This window comes from Pygocentrus nattereri, chromosome 20 (genome assembly GCF_015220715.1).
Source record: "Pygocentrus nattereri isolate fPygNat1 chromosome 20, fPygNat1.pri, whole genome shotgun sequence".
NCBI lineage: Eukaryota > Metazoa > Chordata > Actinopteri > Characiformes > Serrasalmidae > Pygocentrus > Pygocentrus nattereri.
The window spans coordinates 14,960,654-14,978,249 of NC_051230.1; the positions used below are offsets into that span (position 1 = coordinate 14,960,654).

At 38.9% G+C, this 17,596-nt stretch overlaps 3 protein-coding genes across 4 annotated transcripts; 1 reads left to right on the plus strand and 2 right to left on the minus strand.

The window, feature by feature from the left end:
• Nucleotides 1-1,114: 1,114 nt before the first annotated feature.
• hint2 (histidine triad nucleotide binding protein 2) lies at nt 1,115-3,820 on the minus strand. The gene is made up of 5 exons (XM_017691059.2): nt 3,655-3,820; nt 3,353-3,493; nt 2,237-2,341; nt 2,077-2,149; nt 1,115-1,955 (listed from the first exon to the last, which is right to left on the minus strand). The coding sequence occupies exons 1-5, from the start codon at nt 3,733-3,735 to the stop codon at nt 1,864-1,866; spliced, it is 492 nt and encodes a 163-aa protein (XP_017546548.1). The 5' UTR covers nt 3,736-3,820; the 3' UTR covers nt 1,115-1,863.
• On the plus strand, nt 3,812-8,671 carry mrps30 (mitochondrial ribosomal protein S30). Of its 2 annotated transcripts, none has more exons than XM_017691055.2 (6): nt 3,812-3,879; nt 4,995-5,666; nt 6,425-6,570; nt 6,781-6,886; nt 7,278-7,454; nt 8,335-8,671. In XM_017691055.2, exons 2-6 carry the CDS (start codon nt 5,093-5,095, stop codon nt 8,598-8,600), a joined length of 1,269 nt encoding a protein of 422 aa, XP_017546544.2. In that variant the 5' UTR covers nt 3,812-3,879; nt 4,995-5,092; the 3' UTR covers nt 8,601-8,671. The 2 variants fall into 2 exon arrangements, with proteins under 2 accessions (XP_017546544.2, XP_017546545.2); XM_017691056.2 differs by having other exon boundaries at nt 3,849-3,879; nt 4,998-5,666.
• Nucleotides 8,672-9,682: 1,011 nt separating this feature from the next.
• On the minus strand, nt 9,683-16,474 carry emb (embigin). Its single transcript, XM_017691057.2, has 8 exons — nt 16,255-16,474; nt 15,702-15,755; nt 14,878-15,058; nt 12,986-13,068; nt 11,969-12,105; nt 11,172-11,460; nt 10,349-10,382; nt 9,683-10,196 (listed from the first exon to the last, which is right to left on the minus strand). The coding sequence occupies exons 1-8, from the start codon at nt 16,472-16,474 to the stop codon at nt 10,130-10,132; spliced, it is 1,065 nt and encodes a 354-aa protein (XP_017546546.2). The 3' UTR covers nt 9,683-10,129.
• Nucleotides 16,475-17,596: the final 1,122 nt, after the last annotated feature.

Sequence of the window (17,596 nt, forward strand, 5' to 3'; positions counted from 1 at the left end):
CTTGGAACAAAGCCATAGAAAGTCGTCATGCTATTTGAGACTATAGATAATCAATAAATACTCTAAATATTAATCCTGTTTATCTGCAAGAAGTGTTGTGTAAGACAAATTTGCCTGAAAGAGGAAACACCCATATCCTCATAAAACTGGTATCACATTTTTAGCTGATAAGAAGACAGATTATTTTTGCTGGAGTTTATAGTTTATATAGTTTAGTTTATATAAAACTCAAGCAATGTATACATTTAAATTGTACTGAAATTCATTTTCACCCAGAATAGACTCCAATCTTGGTATTGAGGTATTTTGTGTTAATTGCCTCTTTTTTCCTACTTTTCTGTGATGGACATTGCAATATCAGGATAGTAGGACTGTATTTGACAGCCTGCTCTAAACCAGGCAGTTTAGCAAACAATGATGAAAAAGTTCAGTTACTATAAACAGAACCTTACATGACAATGTTGTCTGAATCTTACTCATCAATCTCAAACTCATCACCTGATCACACCACCACTTTAATTTAAAATCTGGTTCATCAGGTTATGGATTGAATGCCAAATAAGAGAGAAGCTCTGTCTAGCTGGTCTGAACTCCAGGCAACTTTTGGATTACTGGATGCACTAAAGTTTCTGTGGGCACAGGAGTGCTTGTAATTGGCAGTGCCCACTATACAGCTAGAAAAACATAACTGATGGGAGTAAGTACTGCCACCTATTACCACTCATACCAAAACCGCCAGACTCTGGAAAAGGGCAGAAAAGTATAAAAGCCTATTTAAGCTCTGGGCACAATACTGTTGGCAAACAATACCTCAGTGGTAAAACTGGTGCATAGACCTGTATCTGTGGCAGAGAACTGGCAGATTAAACATGACTGTGTTTGGCCACAACAGAGGAAGAAAGAAGACAAAAGCCCAGGACATCAGAAACAACAGGCTAGAATTCAGCAACATCTTCAACTGGATCTTCAGATTTTTTGTTGCCGTTTAGGTGTGACTGAATGTCTGATCCACACCTAAAGCTACTAAAGTCTGCAGAAGCAAGATATAATTGCTGTCATACGTAAACCTTGTGTCTCAGAAAAAGGCACATTTATCAAAGAAAAACTCTCTTGATTTTACTGTACACTAATGTAACAAGATTTTATTTCATGTATTTTGGGACCATTTTATCACAAAATGTTCACAACACAAATGACAGCTGCCAATAATACTGAAAACAAAAAAGGAAAAACAAAAAGTTATTATTTAAGATGTTATTGAATGTGGACTAGACTCTGCACTGGCAAAGTGTCAGATAGTTCTTTGCTCTAAAAAGAAGGATCAGAGAAGAACAACTTTTTGTTCCATAAAGAACATTATCAAATAATTAATACTATTTATTTCAGCATAATTCTTTATTCTTTAAGGGACAGTTTCCTAGATATTGATTAGGCCTATTCTTGGACTAAACTGCAGAGTTAACATAAAATCAAATTCTGCTTTGGCTAGGCTTAGCCTTAATCTGGGTCTGGGAAACTGGCCCGTGTTTTCTGTGATACAATAAAGTCATTTGAAGCAGTTAAAGCAGTGGGAATGAGAAGCTCAAAAATGGCCTGGAGAAGATATTTGGCAATTTTACTGCTGTCAAATATATGATTTACATTCTTAAATTTCTTTATTACCTATTTCATGAGGTTCTTTTCATTATTCCTATTGAGTTATATTAGCCAGAAGATAGGTTTTTCCAGCTAAACTGGTATTCCTCCTTGTATTCTCATCTCCATTTTGTTATTCCTGATTCATTTAACTCTGAATTAATTTACTTATGATCAACTTATAATCACCGCTGTTAAATAATACAGAACATTTGCCAAATGGTCCATCTATCCTGGAGGCCACTGCATCTGTCGTCCTCCAAGCACATGGATGTGTAGGTGATATACAGACTGAGCTCCATGTTTTCCGTCATTGATCACTGCAATGAATACCCACATTCTGTTAGCTTCCATTTACACATTTAGATGTACTTATAAAGGTAGGCCAAAATGTAAAAATATTACACCAAATGAATGATCAATTCTGTTATTAAAACCTACCAATTCTGTATCCTTCATCCAATCCCTCTTTCATTGCCAGGTTTTTAGCAACCACCAAGAGGTGACCAAGGAGCTGCAGAGGAAAAGATCAACATATTAAGATTATTCTCAGAGTGAGATAACACAACATAATGAGGGAAGAGAAAACAGAAAGACAAACCAGTGCATCGTCATCATGTGCTTCACTGATCCTTGGAATGGGAATCCTTGGAATAACCAGAAAATGCACAGGGGCCTGGGGACTGATATCCCTGAAAGCTAGGCACTGAAAGAAGTGTTACAGCAATCAGCATCAGTGGAACGCACTTCACTGCAGCTTGCATCACTGATTCACAAGTTCAACAGATGACAATACTCTGGATGTACTCTACTCTTGATGCCCATAGGAGTTAGTCTTACATATATGGCCTAATGCATTTATTACACCTCTTTGTTTCTACATTCTTTGCCCATGTTATCCGTTGCACTTACCATACAGGTGCACTTTGTGCTTCTACAACTACAGACTGTTGTCCATCTGTTTCTATGTATTTCTGTTAGCCTCCTTTCACCCTGTTCTTCAATAATCAGGACCCCCAACGGACCACCAAAGAGCAGGTACTTTTTGGGTGGTGTTGTGCTGGTAAGAGTGGATCAGACACAGCAGTGCTGCTGGAGTTTTTAAGCATTGTGACACACATAACTTGTTGGTCCACCTTGCAGATTTGTTGCTGCACAGCTTGTGTTCAGTGGTCACAGGACGCTGCTGGCAGGACAATTTTGGCTGATGAACTATTCTCAGGCCAGCAGTGACACTGAGGCGTTTAAAAACTTCAGCCGCTCTGCTGTGTATGATCCACTTGTACTGGCACAACACACGACCCTCCACCATCCATAATGCCTACTCTGTGGTGGTCCTGGCCACTGAAGAACAGGGTCAAAGGGGGCTAACAAAGTATGCAGAGCAATGATGGACTACAGACTGTAATTGTAGAACTGAAAAATGTACCTTTAATGGTAAGTGGAGCTGATAAAATTGAGTGCAGATACAAAACGTTGTACTTAGAAGTGACTAGTTGTTGTGTACGTGTCTACCTACATACCTACCTATACCTCCCTCCCTCCCTCTTTCTCTGTTTTTCCTGCATTAATGAGTGTTTGCACTTATTCTAATGTTAAATGGCCCATTTGCTTGCTTACAAGACTTTTAACAGTCTTGAAAGGCACTCTGATATTTACTGTGAGTCTGTCCACGGTTTGCATTTTTATGTATGTTTCTGTAGCAAACAAAAATTACCTTGTCATCCTCAAAAAATATACCTGCAGGAACACTTTTGTCAATGATTTTGGAGAATATAGTTGGTGCAGGACTGCCGTATTTCTTGCTTGCTTCCTCGGCCAAGCGCACTTCGTCATTATGTGTAGATATGCAGAGCTTCTGAGAAAGAAAGAAACAAACAAGCTAGCTACATTTACCAGTAACGCTAGAGACTCTGACCTTATGCTGCTCACCAAGGTAGGCTACAAGCAGAATTAGCTTGCTAACACGCTAACCTGACCGCACATAACCTCCTCACAAAGCTCGAGTATTATAAACACCTGGACGATCACAGCACGGCGGTGGAAACTGGAGACGAAAGGCAGCCACTGCCTGGTGTGGAAAACAGTCCTCGCTGACATCGCAGCACTTTACTAACGTTTCACTCCAGAGAACAGACCCCAGTCTGTTCACTCCGCGCATGCGCAGTTCAGGCGATACAGCTCCGTGCAGGACAAACAGCCCTAGAGCCAGTTTTCGGAACACCACCACGTGGGGATCACCAGGTTAGTCCTGAGGGGCAATGACACAAAATGATTTCAATCAAATGTCACGTAGTACTAAGGTTAATACCCTCATATCAGTACTGATGCTTTAAAAATATCCTTATGGTCGTAAAAATGCTCTGTGATTTCTCCAGCGCAGTATTTGTGCATCAACAACGATCAGAAATCCTGATTCCCTTAGTAAACTGACAGGTCAGTGGAGTGAAATTACTCCAAATGACCTGATACTGCAGGATTCACTCCGCCTCACATGCTCTCTGAGCCTGAGAGAGAGAGAGAGAGAGGGAGACAAAGAGAGAGAGAGAGAGAAATAAAGAGAGAGAGACAGAGAGAGAGAAAGAGAAATGAAGAGAGATAAAGAGAGAGAGCTGAAGAGAGAAAGAGAAACAGAGAGAGAAAAAGAAAGAGAGACAGAGAGAGATAAAGAGAGAGAGAAATAAAGAGAGAGAGAGAGGGATAAAGAGAGAGAGAAAGAGAGAAATAAAGAGAGGGGGGGTAGTAGTTGCTGTCGTACACATTTGTTGGCTACAAACGTTTCACCTTTCAGCATCAAAGACACTTTCTATGGAGGACGCAAGGTGCAAATAATTAATAAATAAATCAGTAGCAGAAATAAATAAATGAATGAATGAACTAATAAATAGCAGCAACGTATAAATAAAGAAATAATTTAGGACCTAAAACCGTGAATAACTAAACAAATTAATAACTCAGAACTGAAATGAAATACATTTGTGAATAAATAAGCAGAAAAGTGATAATAAAAATAAATAGACTGGTGGCAGAAATGCAGAAATAAATAAAATATAATTCTCAATCAATCTGAAGAACCCTTTCATGATACAGAGAAACTTTTAATCATGCATTGGGTTCTTTGTGTGTCCAAGGGTCTATATAGAATCGTTTCCTTTGCTAAAGAACCCTAGAAGAAACATAATTTTGAACACTTCACATCTTTGATGAATTTACAAAATAAGGGTCTGACTTTTTTGCATCTCACACACTCACAGTATTTTGCCGATAATATAATTAAATTACATAAAAATATTTCTGAACTCTTTCCCGTGACACACTCGTGATTTCTCGCCGTGAGGAGGTTGTGCTTTGAACGTTAGCAGGTGTAACGTCCTCCGAGTCAGGAGGGGCAGTATTTCCAAACAGCATCGTTGATATCAACACGTGCAGGAGCGGAGGAGGAAACGGGGGGGAAGACATGGCTGTCTGCAGCAGGCTGCCCTTGCAGCGGTTTCTCTCGGCGTCGTCTCCGCGCCTGCTCTCCTGCAGGAATGTCCAGGCGGAGAGCGCCGCTCCGGGGCCGCTGTATCCGCCGGTCTTACCGTCTCGGAGCGCTAAGAGTAAGTCTGCGAAGAGGCGCGTGCTGCTGGAGTTCTACGAGCAGCTGCGCGGAGCGGAGCCTCGGGAGAAGATCCGAGGGCTCACCCGCATCCAGAGGATGAAGTATGTCGTTTATCCGCAGACATTCGCTCAGGGAGCGGATCGGTGGTACCAGCATTTCACCAAAACTGCGTACTTGCCTGGACTTCCCGACAAATTTACCAGCGAAGCTGAGCCCCATCAGGAGCAGGAGTTCGAGGACGCTGTGCTCTCTGAGCTGCGCTCACTGGTGTGCAACGCTCTCCTGCAGGAGAACTGGCACATGAAGAAAGGCAGGACGTTCATTCACGGAGAGCAGAAGCAATATGTTAGGCCATTTGTGACCAACATAGTGTCCGGGCTTGTTCATTCTCTGGCCAGGACAAATCCTGTGCTCCGTCTGTCAAGCTTAGGTCAGTCTCCGGGTTTCTCATGGTTCTAATAGAGTTGGGCAGTATGGGGCTGTCTAGCAGTTTGGTGACTTCCCTGCTCAAACATGAGCACTGTGTCTAAAACCTGCTCTTCCAAATTCAAGGGGTATGCTCACCGTTACGGCAGTAACAGCCTTAACTCTTCTAGAAAGGCTACACTAGATGAACATACTGGAACATGGCTGTGAGGATTTTATTGCATTCAGCCATAAGATCATTAGTGAGGCCAAGCACTGATGTTGGATGATTAGTTCTGGATCACAAACTCCACTCTAACTCATTCCAGAAGGTATTGGATGGAGCTCCATCACTCTGCGAACCCTGAGAATGCAGTTGTGCTGCTCCCCAGCCCGATGCTGGGGGCCTTTATACTACTAGCTAAGGCTTGGCAATGGAAATGGTGACATTAGGCTCTTGTGCAGCTGTTCAGAGTTTCCCATTGTATTGGCAGTGCTTTTCTATGGAGAATGTATAAGCTGTGTGAGCAGTTGAACACCTGTATCAGCAGTGGGTGGGCCTTAAAGAAGCTGGATTCAATAATTCAGGGTGTCGGGAGTACTTTTGGTAAAAGTTTACTTGTTAATTGCCAGCTTGTGTTAATATTTGAGCAGGAAATGGCCAAACTGCTGGACTGAACTGAGCATTCCTGTTACATCAGTTTTCTAGCTATAGAATGTTGAAATGCTAACACAGTCCTTTCAGGTCTGTAAACAGTAAACGTAACCTGCTTTGCTTTACAGATTTTGATCCTCAGGTCAATTTCTACTGGGTGCATGGAGAGAGGACTATTCCAAGAGGACACAGAAGTGGTAGAGTTGAGCCACAAAGGTTTCAAATTGATGACAAACCTCACAGTCAAATAAGGATACCACATCAACTACCTGAGGTATGCATTTTCAATAGAGTTTGTCCAGAACTGTCACTGCTTTTCAGATGTTTATCAAAAGTCCATTGACTGAAGCCAGTGTCAGTACAAACGCAGTGGCAGATCACCTAAATACTGCAAGATGTAGCAGTAAAAACATCATGTTCATTGTAAGATAGATTGCATCTTTGAATGAGCGCTCAATGGGATGCTGTTTATATTTTCTCGTAGTTTGTGCCACTCAAGGCGGAAATATCTGCTGAAGTGCCAGTAATCCAACTTGAGCCTGACCGCCTCCCCTTGTTTCGAAGACAGTATGATAACAACATCTATATAGGTTTGTAAGAATTGTGTGATCATAAGAAATGATGCTGCTTATGATATTTCACGTTAAGGTTTTGTCTTTTGGAAAGGCTTCAGGAGCTGTATGGGTTCAAGCTGAAGATCAGGGGTGCCAGACAGGGTTCCTTCCAGACCACAGAACTGCACAGATTAGTCTTTCCCCTTGTCTGATGTTGTTGCTAATAAGCAGCTGAGTTGAATCAGGTATATTTAATGAGGGGGATGCTGAGCTGTAGCCTGTAAGGAATCCAGTGCGACACATCTGCTGTGGATGAAATGTCTGTTCTTTTAGTTATGCATGTATTTGTGATACATATCTGTGAAGTGTTTAAAAAGATAATTTTCTGCTCTGCTGTAATCCGTAAATATGGTTTAAAAACCCATAGGTGCTAAACTGGAAGACCCATGCTGCTACGGTCACACACAGTTCCATGTGGTCCCTGATAAGTTCCACAGGAACAAACTGAACAAGAAAAACCTTCCTGGACACATCGAGGTGTTCTTGAGAGCCAACGCTATTACAAGCCTATATGCATGGACGGGAGCACAAGCCATGTATCAGGGTGAGTTTATACAGATCTTGGATCTTTTATTATTCATTATGACTTACGGTTTGTCAAACAATGAATGCTAATGAAAGCTAATACTACCAGTTTTAGTGTGATGTGATGAGAATTTGCAACACATTTTTTCTCAGTATTTGGCCATAATGACATTGGTGCTGTGGAGTTAAAGTTAAATGAAACAGTGGCCATACATACAACCAAGTAGAGAGGATGCGTCAAAGTATTAAAAGTTGCACTCTGATCGTAGACTTTCTGTTATATGTTCTAGATGCCTCTTCTAATAAGTAGATTCAATAAACATATTGCTTGCACAGGTGTTAGGAAAATATATTTTGAAGCAGCTGTCCACATACCTGATATGACCACGCGTCTACAGTGGGTATCTCGTTGGATGTATGGCTTTAGGAATAACTTTGTAACATAAGACATTTACAAGAAATGGTGGTTCTTTTAATCTGGTGGTATTCCAACCTGTGTTCAAAGGCTTCTGGAAAAACAAAAGTTTTCAGTTTCTGGTCACTTCAGCTTCACATGCAAGAGAGAGGGACAGTCCATTAAACATATGGGGGTTTCTTTTGTGTGTCTGCTTGTGATATTTACAGATAATGGCAGCTTAGACAGAAAAATGCATGACTTGTGTGACTTGGGAGAGCTGTTGGCAGTAAACTACCAAACTGCAGGCATATATTGCTTTTTCACTGTGGGAAGGAGGTTCTTTAAACATTACCAGTTCTTCACTGAACATTTATAACAATTGAACCCTCCACTGAATGTGTGTTTTCTGTGGCAAGTCTCCAAAAACCTTTTTTGTCACCTTTACTTTTAGGAGTACCTCTGGCATAACTAACCCTAGATATTATCTCCATGTTCTCTTCAGGGTTCTGGAGTGAGCAGGACGTGTCTAGGCCATTTGTGTCCCAGGCCATCATCACTGATGGTCAGTACTTCTCCTTTTTCTGCTATCAGCTCAACACGCTGGCCCTCAGCTCTTTCTCCACCCCCAACAACCCCCGCAAGAACCTGTGCTGGGGCACAGAGAGCCTGCGCCTCTACGAGAGGATCACAGATGGAGATGTGATTGGCTGGGATGACAATGTGCTCAAGCTGCTTGTACAGTTTCTGCTTAACAAGCCACAAAATTAAACCAAGGGACACTCATGTGGAAAGGTGGTGAGATGCTTTCTGTTAAGGATAAATAAATGTATTACATGCCACTGCCTGTTGCACTTGGCCTTATTTAAGTTTATGCATATGGTTACATTTAACGTGTAGACCAGTAGCTCTCAAATTTCCTCACAACCAGACAGTCCAGGACCGGTTTGAGAACCAAACGGAAACTGTCTCTTTGTCACAGCAAATAAGTTGAATGCCAAAAAAATGTTATACCCCAAAATATGTAGTATTTCATACTACAATATTTCAACAGTAATTTTCTTAAACCTTTCAGAGGCTTTCTAAACATGGGTAGAACCTACATAAGGTTTTGACAAAGCTTAAGACTGCATTTAATGTTTTTCTCTGCACTGCTTGAAGACATTGAGAAAAAGATTTTCTTTCTTTGCATTTATTATGCTTATACTGCAGAAATGCATGCAACCTCTTCCATAATTAATTGCTCACTTTCCATTGCTCAAAATTATTAAAGGCTGTTATGTTAGTAGTTTTATGTTGTTTGGCAGTACAACATGTGGAAAAACAAAAGCCATAATCGAGTACCAGAATGAATTTTTAGGATAGTTAACCCAAAATCAGTCCTGTGAAAGTCATGCTCTGCACATTTGTTTCCCTGCTCTTACAGTGTTACAGAATTGGGAAACACTGCTTTAGGACAAAGATGCTTAAATGCTAACGCACTTGCACTTTATGTTTAGAAATCTTCAGCAATTAGAATTTAAAGCCATATTTATTTTGCACATTTGAAGCACAGAGAAAACTGATTGTTCAGTCTATCCTATCTATGTTGCTGTTACACACACACACACACACACACACACACACACACACACACACAAATGCTTATTGCCCATAACATTATGTTTAAATGTCATGATATGAATATAAGGTTTTGCCAGTGGAACCTAGTTTGACTAATCCATACTTAAACTGTGTGGGTGATGGAATTCTATATGGCGGCTGGGGGCATCTGTGACAAATCTGGAACTAAACTTTGTTCTTCAGAGTAACTCAAGATATCTTTTATTTTAAAAAAAAAAGCCAAAATCTTATTACATTTTACTGTATTCATGTTTAATTGCATATATTTAAATGATGCAAGGTGATTTTACAAACAAAAACACACTTATTGCTTAAGATTTTAAATGAGAACTTTGCACACTACTGTATATATTATATTTACCAGATATTGGAAAGTACTTGGAGGTGAAAAAGTGTAGGAACCCAGCGGACCACTATTTATCCAAACATTTAAAAAAAGAGCACATTTATAGATGTTATGTTGTTGGAAACATTTTACATAATATCTAGTTTGTGTTATTATTAGTATATAATATTGCCCGATATACTTGATTTGAGCAAACATGCGGTGCTTGATGGAACACATTCCGAAAACACTCTACTAACTTCAGCACCTAAGAGGATTTTTTCCCTCAACTGTTAGTATATGGTTAATTTAAATGATACACAGCAGGTTTACTGAGGGAATCATTGCTATCTCACTGATCAACCTTTCTCTGTCTTGTGGTGCTTCCTCCATCCATTCCATTTGTCTCGTCTTGCGTTCTAAAACAAATACGAGCAAAATCACTAAATGTTACTGTTGTAATGAGAAGTCATGTTGAATAAAAACCCATGGTATGGCTTCAATACATGATGCATATTTAAGAATATTACGCTAAGTTATGTAAAACCATTAAAAGAGATGCCATACTTACAGTTTATTCATCTGTTCCTGCTGCGGTCCATTATCTGTAGAATAAGACAAAACAGTATATAAAACAGTGCTCTAAGTCTTGCAGTTTTTCTCTGTGAAATACACAAATATTTTTTCCCTATGAAAGTACTGAAGCTAAGCATGCATATGATCAGTGAACTGATGATCTCACATTCCTCTGGAAAAGTTTTGTTTTGCAGTGTTTTGCAGTTTATTTTAATGCATTTACATTTTTTACAAATGCATTTACATATTTTATATCATCATTATGAATTTGTTACCAGGTGTAGTGCAGATATTAATTCCAATGAAATCCTAGCACAGGTATCAGTTATGAGCTAATTGTAGGGAAGGTATGAATTGCTAGTTAGTACTAATGCAGGTATAACATTCTTGTAGTCAACCCTTGTGCAGCTATCCTAGCACAGAAATGAACGACCAGCCAATCCTAGCACAGATATGAACGACCAGCCAAAGCAAACAACACAACAGACATGTACAGAAATGACAAAAATAACAGAGCAAAACAAAAAAGTTATGATTTTCGCAGGAGTAATATGAACAGGACAGGAATAGGAGTACATACAACAAAGCTTTAAAGGTAGAAGGCAAGTATTGAGTGAAGTGGTATGTATTCCAGTAAATTTTAAAAGAGGAAATGGATGAGCAGTGACGAATGTTTTGGGACAAGGAGTTAAAGAGCTCAGGGGCCGCAGCACTGAGGCACTGCCACCCCAGTCAGTCCTAGCGTGGACATGAAATACCAGCCAATCCTAGAGCAGTAAGGTTTCTGGTAAACGGGTAGAAAAAAAAACCCACAGTACCTGTGGTTTCTGAGTCGCCCTTCCCACTGTGGCTCTTCTTCTCATACAGAAGAATGAGTGTGATGAGGACAAGGACTTCAGCCGCGATGGCGAGGAAAGGCTTAAGAGGCTCAGTGAAGGACAAAACCTTCAGCTCCACGCGGGAGTCTGCCTGACCGATCTTGAACACCGCACTGCAGACGTATTTTCCGGAGTCTTCCTTAGTCAGGTTCAGCACAGTCAGCTTGGTCTTGTTTTTCTTCGAGTCAAGTTGGTACTTTGTGGACTCAGCGGTAACGTTTAGGAATTCCTGCGTAATGGACACGAATGATATGTTTTGTTGAAATGAACTTTAAAGTATTATGCTACCTTAAAAGGGTTTTGTGGTTCTTCTAATGAGTAAATGGCTGTATGAAGAAAACATTGAATTTTTTAAAGTTGGTCTTATTTAAGCATCTCCATTTATTAGCTTCTAGGAAAAATGTTTAATTGGTGTAGAAACCTATATGATGTCAAGGTTCTTTAAACCTTCCATATTTTCCCCATAATTGCATATCTCATTTACAAAAAAATTGTTTTTTAAGGAACCAAATGTGTTTCTTCTATGGCAGCGCATGCAGTCTGCAGGCTAAATTTTGAGGTCAGCAGTTTTTTTTTGTGGTAAAAACAAGTACTTGAGTGACCCCAAAGAGCATTTCAGATTGGGAATATTAATATTGCAATGCTGCACTTTCCAGTAACCATATTTACTTCTGCTTACAGTGAACTGCTGAGTGGTGACCATGTAGTGCTCTGTCCCAGTCTCAATCTTACAGTACCTTTTCAGTGCCATTGACTTTGTACCAATTCCAGGTGTCTGGTCCGTGATCCTTGCTGTGTTCCATTTGGCAGTCCAGTATGACTGAATCCCCAATATAGCTCACAATGGGCTTATCTCGTTGTTTAATTGCAGGGACTGGAAATAAACATACCCATAGATGTAAAGCACCACACAGTTTTGTGTTAACCCTGCTCTAGTACAACTCACTTCATCTCACTGGACAGTTGACCTATCAATGCCCTGCCTACTTTGATAGTTTCTGTTGTTAGGTTGGACAGGCTTACAGAATGTCTGGGAAAATGCCTTTCAGATGAGAAATTGCAATACATAATCAATATATACATTTAGAGTATGTTCATTTTGTAATAATAAAAATGGACTTGTTCCCAAATGTGTGCAGAGTAGCTTAAACCTAAAATTAGGTTGGCTAAAATTATCACTCAAGTAAAAGTAACTTTCCAAAAACAGTTTGAGCTGATGAACAGAAGTACCAGATCAAAAAACTGTAAGTGCTGAATAATTTATAGAACTGTAGAGGAAATCCAGCTCTTCTTTTGGTCCGTTATTCATGATATTTACACACAGTGTAAAGAGCAACAGGCATAAATCAAATCAAATCAAATCAAATTTATTTATATAGCGCTTTTTACAACTGATGTTGTCACAAAGCAGCTTTTACAAAAATGGGAAATGTCAAAAGCTGAGAAATGACTCCTTTACTCACTAATATACTTGAGTAGAAGTAATATGATTTGAAAATACTCAGGAGAGAACAAATCCATCAGCATTTTATATAAATATATACTGAATAAATGTAAATACTTGCCACCCAACTTATATCAATATCTGTATATAAATATAGAGTAGCTATGAAAAAATGTGGGTAGAGCATGGATAGGTCCGTTATGAAGCCCTTCTAAGTCTGGCGCATTACAGCAGTGTGTAATGAAGCACAGCAAAATGTGTTAGAAATGTGCAGGTATTTAACAAGGGTGCCAGCAGTCTGACAGCATACCTTTAAAAACAAAAGTAGCCTGCTCTTCATTTCCTGAAAGACTGAAGATGCACGAGTAATTTCCTAACTCTCCAATGTTGAAGCTGAAATGAATGAATGTAATTAATAGTATATCATGGTTGTTGGAGCAAAACCTTGTATCTCCAAAATGGCAACTTTACAGGAGAAGGAAAAAACATACTTTTACACACAAATGTACACACAATGTAAAGGATAACATGCATATTCAAATTATGTTCAAAACTGAAAATCGATAAAAATGGAAATACAGAGTTTTGTTCTGACAACAGCGATGTATATATACAGTGCTGTGTGAAGGTTTTAGGCATCTAAGCAAATTTTTAAACAATTTACCTCAGCAGTGAGTTTATCCCAATATACATTAGAATAAAGTCATTCATAATTCAAATCAACATAAAAACAATAAAAGAAACAAGAATTTATTGGGTCCATATTTTTCCTTGACACCTTCACAGCCACCACAGAGATCATTATTAATTAATATTCTATAAATTTTGTTTATTCAAATATTAACACTTTTCTCAGCAAATAAACACAAAGTACACAAATAAATAGATCTTGAAAATGTGTCTTGGGTGCCTAAGACCTTTCGCGCCATACTGTATATATACACACTATATTGCCAAAAGTATTCGCTCATCTGCCTTCACACGCATATAAACTTGAGTGCTATCCCAATCTTAATATGATGTCGGCCCACCCTTTGCAGCTATAACAGCTTCAACTCTTCTGGGAAGGCTTTGCACAAGATTTAGGAGTGTTTATGGGAATTGTTGACCATTCTTCCAGAAGTGCATTTGTGAGGTCAGACACTGATGTTGGACGAGAAGGCCTGGCTCACAATCACTGCTCTAATTCATCCCAAAAGGTGTTCGGTCAGGTTAAGGTCAGGACTCTGTCAGGCCAGTCAAGTTCTTCCATACAATCTCACTCATCCATGTCTTTATGAACCTTGCTTTGTGCACTGGTATGCAGTCAAGTTGCAACAGGAAGGGACCATCCCCAAACTGATCCCACAAAGTTGGGAAATCTCTTGATCTGTTGAAGCATTAAGAGTTCCTTTCACTGGGACTAAGGGTCCAAGCCCAACCCCTGAGCCATAATTGCACCACACCATAATTGCAAACAGCAATCTTTACACTTGGCACAAAGCAGTCAGACAAATACCGTTCTCCTGGCAACCACCAAGCCCAGACTCATCCTTCAGATTGCCAAATGGAGAAGTGTGATTCGTCACTCCAGAGAACTCGCATTTTATATATTATATAAATATATATATATATATATATATATATATATATATATATATATATATATATATATATATATATATATATATATTACACACATACATATATAACAATATATGTGAAAACATAAATTACAGCATATTGAACCAAATGAGCAAACGTGTTTAGACATGCCGTCACTGATATGCTACGTTATGTAGATGTGCTACTGATGTGATAATGTGCTCAACAAGGAGGTTACTGTGAATTGATAATATTAATTAGCACAACAACCAATACAACTTGTACATTCATAATGAACAATTATGTTCTTACATTAAATGATAAGAAAACCAAATGCAGCCACCGAATACTGAAACAGTTTACTAGTGTTACTATATTTCTACTTTCTTTAATATAAACATTCTTAAAAATGGCTCAAAGAATCATTTGAATGCATCTTTAACTGATTCTTCTCTATGCTGATAAACCTGTTATATATAGTTCTTAAAAGCAGTTTTTTAAAATGATTGTATATAGCAACAAAAAGGGTTCTGCTGTTTTTAATCATAGAACCTACGTCATGGAACTTTTTTTGGTAGTATACACTTTTCGAGTGCACTACTTACTTACAATACTTACGTTCCGTTAAGGATATAGTGGTCCTTGTTTCTGTATACAGTATGACTGGTGTTGTCAATTTTAGCACCATTTATTTTCCAGTAGCCAGTTACATCATGGGGTTGACTTGGTATGGCATCCATTGTGCATGAAAGCTCCTTTGTCTGGCGAGTCAGGATTTCTAGCTCTTTAACAACGCCACCTGTGTATTGAGAAATTGTAGCTTCATCAACAAAACATGACTATATAGAGCAGCAGAGTTACTGAATTATTTCAATATATGAATATCTGTTATATACGTTAACGTGATGACTTGTTAATCTTTGACTGCATAATTACGAATAGCATGGATAATGAAAATATCTTTAAAATAGTAAAAAAAGTAAAAGGATGGCACCAGTATGCAACAATAGAATTCACAATGAAAGTAAACGAATACACTGTGACAGAACATAACCACATTCATCATCAAGGCATAAAAATATGGCCAAGTATGCATAATGTTTTAAGATGACAAGCACTGTATTTATTTTAAACTATTGTATGTACAGTGTAAGAGAGCTTTAGACTTTTCCATTATATATGATTACAAGAGAAGTACAGATTAAAAGTTTGTGATAAAACTACAGATACCCATAAGTATCCCTTCAGTTACACCTTTAGCTGCCCAAAGGAAAAGAAAAATTTACCACTTTATTGTGGTCAGGCAAAAAACAACTGCTGCCATAGGGCGACACTATGCAGTAAGGGGTTAAACATCCCTTTGTCACGCTAACCTTACTGATTTAGCTCAGTTCCAGACAGGAAATTCAATAGAACAATAAAATATGAGAAGGTCAGTTTACCTTTGTGTATTTGAACAGTAACAGCATCCTCCGTCAACGTGGTGTGGGTGGACTCTTAAAATAAAAAATAAAACATCAGGAAATGGGAGAACAATCATGGCTGCACTTCTGATAAATTCAGGTATTTCCCATTTTGACCGCATGCTGTTAAGAAAGCATGCAAAGGAACACGTGTGAAATGTGCCATCACTGTGTTGAAAATATAGCAAAATAAAGTCATTTATAAAGGTCACATAACACATGAGCTTCCCAAGAAACTCTATTTACTCTCTCTTGAATTAGAGAGGGTAAATAGTCAAAGCATACTTTTGAAGTAACAGTAGAAGCACTGTGGAGCCCCTGAACAGGCCACAAGGTCGTAACATCGTGATGTACAGAGGTCAAACCAGGTAAAAATTAAAGCAGCTAAATCTCAATACTGTTAAATGAGTATTAGCATAGGATTCACAGTAACTTTGGAATTTGGCATGTAGATACGACATCAGACGAAGCTCAAAAAAAACAAAGCCATAATGGTTTTGATACAGATAGAAATAATAACATAATGACATACCTGTGTTCACCCCTAGGCAGAAGAATAAAATAAAGAGGAAATGCATAGTGTTTGCAGTAGAACTCAGAAACGTTCCTCTGTTGCTCCTCTGCGTTAGTCCGGAATAAGGCATCTCTTTCAGTGCTTCCTCTTCAGATGCAGGCCCCCTCCCCTTCATCTCGTTTACTTTCCTCCCCTCCTCCTTTCTCTCGCCCCTCCCCTCTGCTCTTTCCGCAACCATGGTGACTCTGCAGCAGTGGGACCTGCTTGTTATGTCCGTGTTTTAAATGAATCATGAGGATGGAGCAGCTGCAGCAGCCCAGCCTGTATCAAATGATTCCACTGCTAGCACAGTCACGCAGGCGTGTGTTTACCAGGCCAGAATTTAGTAGGCGAGGAGAGTAATAACATGGGATAACAATAATACATGATTACATGATTACAAAGTTCAAATACATATTCTTGGATGTCTATATTAAATTCAGTCAGAAAGGCTATTCTAGAAGCACACCAGCCACGTCTCTTTAAAGGGCCCATATCCTTCTTTTTCGTGCATTAATTTTTTCTCTCTCCTGAGGTCCACTTATGACATTACGTACCAAATAGAGACATAATTAATTTTGTGTGACCATTTTGCCTTTTCCAACCACTCTTGATCCCTCAGAATTAAACATGCTGCACCTTTAAGACTAACATATAAATCAGCTGTGTTGTGATTGGCTGGTTTGTATTTTGCCTCTTTCAAAAAACAGCCTGGGCTGAAACGCTCCTTATAACTTCAGCGTGAATGGGCAGGGCTAAATAGCTGTAGGATGAAAAGGTGGATATATGGAAATTCATTTTTTAACAATAAAATCAAAATGGGCTGTTTTTACAGCTAAAACCCATGTATGTACTGTATGCACTGGGGAGTGAATGTGTATGTCTTGAAAATGTAGCAGTGTTTGCAGGCTACATCAAACTTTTGTTAGCATGATATGGACTCTTTAACATGTGTTGCAAACAGTGAGGGTGTGAGGTGAAGAGAGAGAAACAAGACTTCAAAAACAGGATGTTGAGGGTTTTGAGAGTGCCTTTTTTTTCATTTCTGGGTTAGTTCATGATGGATAACATGCACAGAAGACAAACAGAGACTGCAAAAATGAATGCATTGAGTGTACTGGATTCAAATGTATACATTATTTCCACATGAGCAAAATATATTAGAACCCACACAATTATTGTCAACAGCAAAACCCAAAGACAAAATTAAGATGAAGACACAGTGGCCCCAAAAAGTACTTGGACACACTAACCATTTAACCATTTGTAAACTTTAACATTTGTTAAACTTTAAAATGTTAACTTTAACATAACATTTGTA

Coding starts and splice junctions, on each gene's coding strand:
- hint2 (XM_017691059.2), bottom strand. CDS start 3,735: ATGTCAGCGAGGACTGTTTTCCACACCAGGCAGTGGCTGCCTTTCGTC. Junction 3,494..3,654: donor GCCGTGCTGTGATCGTCCAG/GTGTTTATAATA, acceptor TTTCTTTCTCAG/AAGCTCTGCATATCTACACA. Junction 2,342..3,352: donor TATTTTTTGAGGATGACAAG/GTAATTTTTGTT, acceptor CACTTCTTTCAG/TGCCTAGCTTTCAGGGATAT.
- mrps30 (XM_017691055.2), top strand. CDS start 5,093: ATGGCTGTCTGCAGCAGGCTGCCCTTGCAGCGGTTTCTCTCGGCGTCG. Junction 5,667..6,424: donor GCTCCGTCTGTCAAGCTTAG/GTCAGTCTCCGG, acceptor TTTGCTTTACAG/ATTTTGATCCTCAGGTCAAT. Junction 6,887..7,277: donor TGATAACAACATCTATATAG/GTTTGTAAGAAT, acceptor AAAAACCCATAG/GTGCTAAACTGGAAGACCCA.
- emb (XM_017691057.2), bottom strand. CDS start 16,474: ATGGTTGCGGAAAGAGCAGAGGGGAGGGGCGAGAGAAAGGAGGAGGGG. Junction 10,383..11,171: donor GGGCGACTCAGAAACCACAG/GTACTGTGGGTT, acceptor CTTATTCTACAG/ATAATGGACCGCAGCAGGAA. Junction 10,197..10,348: donor CAGGAACAGATGAATAAACT/GTAAGTATGGCA, acceptor TATTTGTTTTAG/AACGCAAGACGAGACAAATG.